The following is a 12,229-nucleotide window of genomic DNA, read 5'->3' on the forward strand; positions in this document are numbered from 1 at the left end:
ATTTTAAATGTTAGTATCATGACCTGGTTTTGTCATTTAAACACATTGAACACTTATCGGAGTGTGATATATATATATATATATACATGGAATTGTCATGTAGCACCAGAAACAAAGCCAGTATTTTACAAACGGTCTATGTTTGTATGTATGTGAGGTAGCATGTTAAGATAAGGCTAAAGAGATTGAGATGTTATTAGAAAGATAAAAATGGAACAATGTAGATAGAAGATGTAGAAGATGGTCTGCTGGAAGTTATTTTAGTAGTGTAGACATTCAAAATGAACGCTTCATATAGCATCATGTTAAAGGTTTAGTGGTATAACCTGCTGAATGTAGTACTTACAGCTAATGAAGTTGTTATAAAGGAGGTTTACTGACTAACAGTGATCACAGAGGGATCCAACTGAACTGAACTTGGAGGAATTGTGTACAGTCCGATTCATTATCTCTACGTATTGCCGCAAACCTGCCAAAACTATCAGAACGTATTTCATTTATCATTATTATTATTATTATTATTATAGAGGAGAGATCATTCAAAATCTAACCAATGAACACTGTTACAAGTGACATTTCTGTATTGAAACTGCTAATTAACAGTGTCTTAATGTTTCTGACTGCTTCTCTGTATGTTTAAACCCCATGCAATAATGTACATCTTTAGAGAGAGTCTACTGACATTCTTTTCAACTAATCCAGTGTGATTGATTTGCCTTGATTTGTCATGTTCCTCAATGTTATTTTTATTACTGTGCAGTGGCCATGTTGGAGATTGATGTCAAAGAAATGCAAATGTATATTAGTCGTTGATTTTTAACAAATCTCACATGTGAATACTAAACTGAACGCTTGTAGATTTTTGTATAGGCGGCAAAGTATTTCATAAATGCATCACGTTCTAGCACAGTGCAGTGTTTTCCTCCTGTATATAAATGTACAACGGGTGATATTTTATGACATTTCCATGTGCTTTGGTAGATACACTATTGTCCTGTAATATCTGCTGTGTAGCTTAGTCAGATTAATCCACTAATGTAATGTTCTAATGTAAAAAAAAAAATGTTTTTACTTCTTTTAATCTGATTTTGATCTGAAGACAGCTTGAAATTAGATTGGACTTTAAATGATTGGTTGATTCATAGGTTAAAGTATCATTTTGTTGCACATGAATGGTGATATGACAAAAGAAGTGATTTGAACTTGAAATGAACCAAGCAACAAGAATGACACCTTTTGACCTATGAGAGAAATGGGAAGCAACCATCTACTATCTGCATGATATATTGTCTATACTGTATGTGGCTATCATAAACTCAACTTTTTTCACTTTGATCTTTGCTACTTCAAAGAACAATAAAGAATATATTATGAAACATGGCTGTATGAATATTCTTCCCCCTGCTGTTATAAATCTACCAGAGCTTACTACAAGAGATGTTTTTTATTTTATGTTTGCACATAAGTTATTGATAATGTTGTAACTTAATTTGTGGAGTTGTTTATTCATACTGGAACTGAAGTTACAGCTTATTGTTGCTGCTCTGATCAGTCAGGGAGGAGCACTCTGACTATTAAGAGGAATTACTAGTTTTATTCCTTCATATTAATATCATCTGATACTAAATTTAGTGAACTGACTATTTATATTGAAGTGTAGTCATTTGTGATTGATGCAAGATGTCATGTATATACTCTACTGCATTTGTGAATGTAAAGTATTACAGTCGTATTCGCTCTGCAGGAAGATGCAGGTCCGTGATATTGATACCGTCGGCATCCCTGCTCATATATTACACAAACCAAATGCATGTCCACATAGAAACCAGCTGTGGTAAGCGTCATTCAGAAAAATGTGGCCTACCTGGAATTTGAAAAGGAGGTTAAAGTAGAAGTCAGTCTACTGCATGGCCAAATCGAATGCCTTCATCCATGATAAAGCATTATATCTAAAGTGAAACGACTTCATTGCAGGTCTGCACATTTCCAACCGCAGACAGTTTTGGAAATGACTCCCTAATAATTTAGAAGTTTGTCCGGGTTCAGAAGGTAAAAGTTTGTGGGTAATAGAGTTGTCATGACATATTGCAACCGCATGATATGAAGTTTTAGTGGTAGCTGAGTTATTTGTGCTTACCATTATAAGCACAGTAGGTACGGTATGTCTGCAGTCTCTAAAGTCTACTGCCTTCAGAGTTATGTTGTCTGTTCAAATTACTAAAACCTGATGAGAGAGTCTTAACTTCAATATAGAATATCTGAATAAATGAAATGACGCCTGTCTTTAACTATCAGCAAAGAACTTTGTTTGCAAGTTTTGAACCAAAAAAGCAATTATGGACCAAATAAATGTGTGTATATGTGTATGTAATGTGTGGTCTGTCTTATGTTACTTTTGAGGACACATTTCAGATTTAGGACCGGTACATTTGGTGTGGCTTGTCCACAATTAGTTGAGGATTGCTTGTGCATTGGGACAAAAGTTGTGTCCCCAATTGGAAAAAGGCTGATTTTGGGGTCAGTGATGAGGGTTAGGGTTAGGCAAGAAGTGTGAAAAATGAATGTAAGTCTATGTTATGTCCCCAAAAGTGACTATGGTCTCACATTGTGTGTGTGTGTGTGTGTGTGTGTGTGTGTGTGTGTGTGTGTGTGTGTGTGTGTGTGTGTATGTGTGTGTGTGTGTGTGTGTGTGCACCAACCACCCTAAAGCAGCTACATATAACTACATTATATTTCCTTCATATAACTGGAGTTCATTTTATTCAAACATCATTTGTACATGCACAAAACAAACAAAAGACACATCCTCTATGAACAAACACAAATCAAATAAACCAGCAGAAAGACATAAAAGGAGTCGATATAAAGTTGCTATTTATTTCATATAGAGTATAAAGTATTGTAAAATATCACAAAGAACAATGATTACACTTTTATAGATACAATATTTGGATGGGCTACTTCATCATTTCTGGCTAATGGATAGCAGAATATTTCTGACATACATACAATATATGCAAGCAGAAATCTGTGTTGAGCTGAAAAGAAAAGGCATGGCTGGTTGTCCCAAAGATATTGGGTTTGTTTTTTTTCTTTTATAGCTTGTCTCTTTCATAGTGTGTAATATAAGAGTGTTTGTGTAAATATAAATACGACAGCATGAAGCCCTGTGCACATGCTGTACGGCACAGATAAATGATGTTATTACTGGACGTGTGATATAAATAGAGTGTTGACTTCGTGTGACTAATACGTGATCTAGTAGATATGTTAGGTGATCCAAATATATTAGTCTATACATGTTAGTCTTTTACAGTGTGTATCCTTTTACATTCCTAACAGCTAATGATATGACTGAACTGTTTTTGTAGAAGGATCTGAAGCACGCTGATGAAGATTTGAACTGTTTTAAGTGTTGTCTTCTTTTCCTTTATCATCTAGACTTAAATCTTCTATATCTTGAGTAGTCATCAGATGAGTTAAAATGAACAAACGTGCCTTTTTAAAATGAGTATACGGTTATGGCCCTTGGTATGATTTGAGTAACCTACTTTGAAACTTCTATTGGATGCTAATATTTTTCCATCTAACAGTATAATTAGGTAGTTAGTAGCAATAACTCTCACTGTAAGGACTGTGCATGTGCTTAAATGTTTTCAGGCACAGTCAGTCCTTTTTGGTTTCTTTATCCTGACATTAATCAACTCCAGAAAAGTACTTGAATCCATAGACAATAGTGATTTGATCCAATTATGACGACTTGATTTATACACAAGTGGACCGACAGGGTTTTTTCTTAACCTGAACTGAACCAGACTTCAGAGTTTTCCTCCGTTAATGCGCCCTATTTTTATTCTTTTTGTATTTTTTAAAACATAATTTTCTGCTATTACCCGAATCCAGCAGTGAAGACAACCCTTAACCTCTTAACAGGAAAAGAAAACATTACATCTGCTTGTGGATATTATTTGACTGGATTGAAGCTGGAACACATAAATCAAATGTATAAACCACTCGTGATGCTTTTTAACAACAATATTGCTTTTGATTGAATTAAAAAAAGGGGGGGGCTCTCACTGTATGGCCTGACTTCAGTCGCATTCTCTGCGTCACAAAATGTTAAAAATCAGATATTTTTTGTTTGTTTGTTGTGGTGTGTAGCTTGTGGTTTGACTCTGTTTAACACAAGTTCAGCTTCTTTTATCCCTCCATCTTAATGCATTCCTCCTCCTCCGGCTCCTCCTCCTCCTCCTCCTCCTCCTCCCAAGTGTTTGGCATTGCTCTTATTCTCCTCGGCGTCCGGATCACGGCAAGTGCACTCATCCTGATTGCAGTCCGCCCCAAACTGAATGACCTGTCAGTAAACAAGCACAACATTCAGCGCTCTGCTTACCAGAGCCACTATAGATCTTTCAATCTGCGGCTGGATTCAAACAAAAACACAAGATGTGACATTTCAGGCCTGTCTGGTGCAGATGTCATTTTTAATGGATGATTAAACCGAGAAAACACACATTCCATTTGGTTGGTTTCCCTGTTTAAAACTGTCTGAGATGGTTCTTTGATGAGATCTGATAAAAATCTTGCTTCTATATTCCATTGGAAGGAAGTGGAACAAAAGCATAGAAAGAGAAGTATGAAAGTAAATATTACATCAGGACTTTTAGTATAAGCAGAGAAAAATGCACAAGTTGAGGAGGCATCCCAGTTGGGTTGTTACCTTTCAACTGTAGCAAAGAGCACGTCTTTGAATGGCAAAAACAGACAATAAAAAGTCAATGTGCTTGAACTGAGCTAGCAGCTAGTGGACAGTTTTGTCCCCTTCTCCTACATTTGGTTTGTGCTGAAAGGTAAGTACCGCTTAGTAACCCGAGCGTGGTCTTATTAGACTTGTTGTATTTCCTCACAGTTTCAAAGAGAACTCCCACGACCCCCCGGAGGCCGATAAAGTGCATGATGTCAAATGGTTCAACGTGGCCTTTGAACGGCGAGAAACCTTGAGGGTCTTCAGGGGGAATGGAGGGAGGAACGCACCGCCGTGGAGGTGAACGGATGAACACATGTTAAGAATCAACAACAAGAGGCTGCCAGCTCTTGTCTAGGAAGCGAGCCATCACCACAAGTTGCAAAATAAACTCTGGTGCCCCGCGAAGCAGTCTGTTGCAAGAAATGTAAACATTCGCTCCTGGAGAGAAGGAGTGAGGGGGAAGATTGAGAGAAAGAAAGAGAGAGGGGGAGAAAGGAAGAGTGGGAGGCGAGGAAAGAAAATAAGGATGACGGCAAGCAAGGCGAGAAGGAGAGTGGGAGGTAGCAGCTGGTCGGCCTTCACTGCTGATTGCACTCAGTTTTGGATTGAGACGGGGTTGATGGCAGGGTAATAGTTTCACTGAACGAGCTGCAGAAGGCCCAGCTTCACTTAAAATGCGAGCAGTCCCATTTAAGACGAATTGGCGCGGCCATTAAATGTTTCCTTAACAGCTTCATCTTGATTCATTGATGCAGGCGTGGAACAAGCCAAGCAATACTCCACCTTTGATGCCTTCTAACAACCTTTGGAGAGAGAGAAAGGGCTTTGCTTTCTCCTTTATCCACAGAAACAAAAGCCAAGTCTTTTGGCTGTTATCGAGTGTTTGGATTAGTTGCCTCCCTGCTGTTTACTGCAACATATTCATGAGCACAATTCATGTGACGAGAAAAGCTTTCGAATCGATGAATTCAACCTTGCATGCAACCCAAAGCGAATGGTGTCATGTCATCTACGGCTTCCTTCCGTTCGCTCTGCTTCTTTTACTGCTTTGGCCCCCGCGTCGGCCTAAAACAGCGACTCGAGTTAACAAATCAAAGGGAGATTGTGTGCTTCCATAGATGGTGTGGCAGCTCAGATCTTTTCTCTGCTGGCCAATGACTGAATCCCACCTGAATCATCTCTGGTGTATCCCTCCTCCCTTGTCATCACTGTGACTACCCCTGTAAATAAAACCAATACTGCCTGTGCACTCCATAAAAAGTAGGCAGCTGGCCTCTGTGGACTGATCCAGACGCAAATAGATATGAATATTGATTCAAATATTTGATGTAGTTCAGATGTGGATGACTTCTGCTGCCAGATCCTGAAACAATCTGTATTACCAGCAGAATAAGGTAAATCACCTCATTGTTGTCTGTGTGTTTTAACCCTGATTATAGGTAAGTACTGAAACTGTAGAAAATTGCCAAAAAATATCTCAAGTCTCAAGTTTTAATTTTTTTGGCAGTGGAGAAAATATGTGATCTGGGTCACGCTGTGTTAAAAACCTGTAATTTCCTACACCTGCATAAGTCGAGCCACATAGAAACAGAGAGTTCTGTAAACAACCCCCGCCATCCAGCGCTCTTCGTTACCCTCCTCCTTTAACCTAACCTCCCCCACCCCCACCCCCCGCTAACTGCATCACTCCGCTGGAGCGGCGGCGGCAGTCAGGATGCTGACTCTCACGGCGGTTTAGTTCACTTCCTAAGAGCAACCCCTGCTCGCCGAGCTGCTGTTTTACAGTGGCCGAATGAACCGCAGACCATCAGACACCTCGCTGCTCCCACCCTCAGACCCCCTCCCTCCCCCTTCCCCTTGTAAAAGAGCAGTTAGTGGCAGTCTGGCAGCTCATTTATTATGACGGCAGCTACAGACTCGCTGAACTCCTTCTCCATTTAGGAAGGAGCTGCCAGTGAGTCATGGCGTGCTGCGGACATGGAGGAGACAGCGGAGGCTCGGCCAACTGTAGGCTATAGGAATTAATAGGCAGGGCCCCCTGAATGGGTGTCATGAATATGTGGCTGTACAGTAGCCAAATAGGGTATAGTAGGAGGAGGGGGGGGGGGGGTAAGCTACTCCCAAAACGTCCACACAGGAGAGAAGTTCTCATGAAAGCGCAGAAAAATAGGAAAAAAAGACGTGTTTATGTAGAGGTAGTTCAGGGAATGAGTGCCCTGGTTTCCACCACTGGCCCAACGCGGGCTTCCTCATTATTATTCATACCATTCCTCTTACCCACCCAATATATACAGCAATCATTTACTGCAATTAGTGTAATGTGATACATTTGCATCTTGTAGCGAGCACGAATGAGCTATCACCAGTGAGAGCATGTTAGGATGGATAAACACGAAGATATCCAACATATTCTTCATACTGATTAGGCCTGTACTAGGCTTCTTGTCATCAAATTATAGACCGAAATCACGCAGTAGAGCTGCGCAACATAAACGCTTTTTATCCACACTAAACATGCTTTAAATTAAGTGTTTTCACCAGTTTAGTAATACATTAGGATTTTCATGCTCATCTGCTAAAATTGTTATAGTGTAATAAAAAAGAATCTCTTGTGTTTATATACAAGTATTCTGACACCCTGACTCCTTGACTCATTACTTGTAGTGGAGAAATGTCTTAATATGAGAGGTGAGAAAGCCTATAGCAGCATGGGTGGTGAAAACCTGCTTATTTACCATTTGAGTGGAAAAGCTGGAGGGCACAAGTCTCCTCTGTTGTTTTAAGTACAGATGAGGGAGACTAAATAGGCTCAGTCATTAACAGGAGAGAGGGGAAAGTAGCAGGGATCTGTGTTTGTTTGTTTAGTGGAAGTCTCCTGCGTGGCAGCACAGCACTCCAAAAAGAGATGGATTTCTTACTACTGTAAACAGGAAGAATCTGGCTTTGAATCCAGCTTCAGCCTCTAAGCTCCATCTTGATTGCGAGACGCGAGCCCTGCCACCTTTGTAACAAAGTGGACAGACATTATAAGTTATATTATATCTATTAAAAGAATACCCTGGAGAAATATATTTTATTATTGAAAAAACACAAGCCAGATGGAGTGAAATGAAAAATCAATCTTTCTCTTCCTGTGTAAATATGGCAGACAGGAGGTATAGCACTGGAAACGCTTGTTTGTGTACCTTTCTGGTGGAGAGTGTGGACGGGCAGCAGTCTCCTCCGTCATACTGGCAGTAGGCCCGGTTGTTGATGGTGTCACACCAGCCATCCCCTCCAAAAGGCTAGACACAAGTCACAAACAAGAAAAAGTGGTATTTATTATGGTTTGAGAAAGTTGTCTCCCAACACAGCGTGGAAGGCCAAACAAAGAAATGTAATCCACGTCTTCCCAGAAAACAGATTTTCACTAAGTGGCAAACATTGTCATACAATGAAGTTGTTTGGAACAAATGTCCATGAAACAAATCAAAATAAACTCTCATGCAACATGATCTGAGTCCAGTCCAAGTTGTACATTCAGTCATACCAGTGAGTCAGTTGCATGGTTATTGTTTGCTCTGACAAATGTCATAGAGAGGTCGACTTGTATACATTGAACAGGCTGGAGGCAGGTTTTCAAATCAATGTACAAGCATCATTAGATACATGATTTATTTGCATAACTTGTTTTTTTGCTGTGGAACATGTGATCCAAGCTTTTTGCTCTCAGTCTTAGCTCCATATATCTATGCAGTCTATGCACTTTGGGGTAAACAAGTTCAGTCAATAAGAAGCATTAATGCACTGCGTACATATATATATGATATTAAGCAAGTAGGTATTCTAACCTAATAATAATTCTATACACATTCTCCAACTCCAAACTTGAATGCTTTTTAGATTTAATCATTCTCAGGTGATATGTATTTGTGTAATGAGGACGGGGTTGGCCTAAAGTGATTAACACCTTATATCAAGGTGTGAATAATTATAAAGCAGCTTCATTACCTCTAGTGAAATGGGCCAAAAAAGAGTTTTAACTGACACTGAAAAGTCTAAAATTGCGAATTTCACACTCTTGAACTAAACTATTAAGGTGTGACCACCGCTGACAATCAAACATCCTGTTGCAAGTAGTCAACACGGTTGCAAAAAATGCATGGCGAAGACAATGCACAAATTAACTGCGAAAGACTTGAGAAGAATTAAACATGAAAATCCCATCATCTTCTAGCCACCATATTCCAGAACCGCAACCTACCTAGAGAGTCCAGAAGAAGGATGTGTCAGGTGATCAAAGACATGGCTGAGGTAAAGAGGGCTTAAACAGGACCACCACTGACTAAGATTCACAAGTTGAAGTGTCAAGATTGAGCCAAGAAATACTTGAAGACAGATTTTTCAAAGGTTTTATGAGCAGACGAAATGAGAATGACTCTTAATGGACCAGATGGATGGGCCCGGGGCTGGATCACTCTTGGACACAGGGCACCACTTATCAGGTGCCAGCAAGGTGGTGCTGGTATGGGCTGGTATCTTGAAGAATGAGCTAGTTGGACCTTTTCAGGTTGAAGATAGACTGAAAATCAACCCCTAAACCCACTGCCAGTTTCTGCAAGATACTGTCTTCAAGCAGCGGTACACAAAGAAGTCCTCAGCATTGAAGAAGGTCATGATATTTATGCAGGACGATGCTCCATTACATGCCTCCAAGTGTTCCACTGCTTGGCTAGCCAGCAAAGGCCTCAAAGATGACCGAATAATGGCCTGGCCCCTTCCTCACCTGACTTAAATCCTATTGAGAACTTATGGGCCTTTCACAAATGTGAGATTTACAGTGCGGGAAGACAATACACCTCTTTGAACAGCATTTGGGAGGCTGTGGTGCTGTTTCACTGAAAGTTGATCGTCAACAGATCAAGAAACTGACAGACTCCATGGATGGAATGCACATGGCAGTTATTGAAAATAAGGGGTGCTATATTGGTCACTGAATATTTCTGAAAGGCCAAAAATGTTATTAAATTGATGTTTTGCGTTACTTTGTTTGTTACACTAACTCTAAAGATTGTTGGGAAAATGTCTTTTTGTAATTGGGTTAATGGCTAATAATTCTGCACACTTATATTCCTCTGAGAAAGACAAACCTCACTTTTCCTTTATGAAACTAAAATTCAGGTTTGAGGTTCAGTAACCTACTACCTGTGCTACCAAATACCTTACTGCCATCTTCTTTTAGCAATAGTCTTGAGTCTTGGTTGCTTACTTGGTTGATACCAGGATTATAAATTAAATGCTGAGGTAGGCTTATATTAGTGTATTTCTCTGGATAAACCAGCAATGTATCCTTCACATTAGCTTTGTAAAACATTGGCAGGATTTGTTTAACATTCTTAAGATGTTGGCCTAACACAGTGAAACATTATAGAAAGAAGTCTGATGAACCCAGCAGTGTGTCCAATGTGCCTTGAATGCTAGAGTAAGTCAATGGTTGGTGCTTTAGGATTAAGGCCATGTAGCCTGATGTCTGTTATGGTAATCCTTTGTATGGTGGATTTGCATAGTTTAAAGTCTGAGCTAGATTATGACACAAGGGACTGAAACATCATATTGAGTATACTGATAAACAACGGCATACCCCAAGACCTGTTGCGCAAGTAGAATCTGCTTTCACTTTTGAAATCTTTGTGAAGATGGAGTAAAGGTTTTTTTTTCTTTTTTTTCTTTTGGCATTGCAGAATAAATAATATGACAAACTGATACAGAAAATCATTCAATGTAATTAAATGCAAGGATATGTTTATTTTTACATCCTTTTTGACTGCCTTTTAATTAAACTACGGTGGATAGAGTGGACAAATACACATGCAGATGTCATTTAATGACTGTCAGGTATGCTTCATGTTACTTAGAATACCTGTTAATGACAATTCCTCAAACTGTTTTTGCAATGCCTTGGCCAGTGTGGGAGTCATTATAGAGAAACTCTGGAGTGGGGTGCACATTTGTGGAATTCAACTTACATTGAATCTCAAACTTTTCATGATGAAAGCCTTTTTAATGTTTTCGACTAAACCTTGAGGGCTTCCCTGAAGTGCCAACAATATGAAAATAAGTGCAGAGTGCCAAAGATACTTTTGGCTTTCTCCGATGGACTGATGGAGTCATTTCAAAGTCTCAGGGTTCTACCTAAACTGCGCGGGGGGAGAAAGCAGCTGCTGAGAAGATTTCTGCAGTTTTCTCTTCACTTCAAAGAACTCCCTACTTGACGAATCCCCTTGCCTTTCCTAACTAAACTGCCGTGGCATAAATAAATCTATTTAATTGTTCTGTTGCTGAGTAAATACTTTACCAGCAATTGCACCAGATGCCTCACCCAAATCACTACTAGTATGTAAATCTTTGAATTACTTTTCTTGTCTTAGGTAGTCAAGAATAATACAGACAAGCTTAGCCTAATGTCACGTTTTATTTGAAATTTAATGAGATCCATAGCTGAGCTTTATTGTGGGTTTTATTATTTCATGTACATCTATTTCCTTGCTGAGAACTGCTAAACCCCATGCTTTACACACATGAGGTTAATTTTGAGGTCAGGGCTCATGTAGAGGTTAATTAGTATCTACATTGCTGCCAGGCAGCATATATTTTGTTTTCGACAGAAATGCGCAGACCCATGTAGAGTATTAAACCAGCAAGACTTGGCTGCGCACCTTAGTCCCCTATGTGTAATTAAAAGGTCAACTGGTTTGTGTATTACCTTTATACAGGAACTCCCTTCAAGTCAGTTTAAACGAGACAGAGATGTACAAAGCAGCAGTAGCCAACCCCACACCTTGCTAACATAAATATTTCACCTCTTAGCATCGGCTGTTTCAAATGGGAGCATGTGCTGTCATCAGCACCTGCCAAGCGCTTCATCAGAACATTATAAAACACAGATATGAATTCTAGTGAACACTCATCTGTCAAGTAATATATTTATTGTTTTACTTCTCGTCCATGTGACTGAAAGTGTTTTTCCTTTTGATAGGAAATACAGTTCGTGGAGTTTAAGGGAGGTGTGTGTATGTGCGTGTGTGTGTGTATTGACGGTGGATATAGTTTGGGGGGTTGTAAAACAGTCCACCACAGTGTGCCAAATATTATAGGATATGACGCATAGGACTTGGTGAATCATTGGCTATATGTACAGAATAAAGAAAAGAATGCGAGAACTAGAAAACCAGAAAATGCTGTGGTGTGTTCATGTACTGCAACAGGATACAACTATGGATTACTCCAAAAACTACCATTTACATGGGTCTGTTACCCTTTACACTTCATTTATTTTTGATCCATGCTTGGCATATTTAAGTGTATTATAAGTAGCTGGATTATAGACTAATTAGAGGCATGTTAGGTGGTGAAACCTTTTCAGTAATGTGACACTGCCTCTTTAAGAGTTTTTATATTCGGGTTTCTCGCTTACATACGTTTTAGAAATCATTGTTATTGCCA

At 39.5% G+C, this 12,229-nt stretch overlaps 1 protein-coding gene across 1 annotated transcript in view; it reads right to left on the reverse strand.

Moving 5' to 3' along the window:
- Positions 1 to 4,243: 4,243 nt before the first annotated feature.
- Positions 4,244 to 12,229, reverse strand: part of pappa2 (pappalysin 2) — a gene marked incomplete at its 3' end in the record, with an annotated part of 75,413 nt that continues 67,427 nt past the window's right edge. The window contains exons 26-27 of the mRNA XM_053330640.1: positions 7,933 to 8,031; positions 4,244 to 4,354 (exon numbers count right to left, since the gene is read on the reverse strand). Coding sequence (XP_053186615.1) covers positions 4,244 to 4,354; positions 7,933 to 8,031 — 210 coding nt within the window. The remainder of the gene's footprint in view (positions 4,355 to 7,932; positions 8,032 to 12,229) is intronic.

Source organism: Scomber japonicus, chromosome 12 (assembly GCF_027409825.1).
Source record: "Scomber japonicus isolate fScoJap1 chromosome 12, fScoJap1.pri, whole genome shotgun sequence".
NCBI lineage: Eukaryota > Metazoa > Chordata > Actinopteri > Scombriformes > Scombridae > Scomber > Scomber japonicus.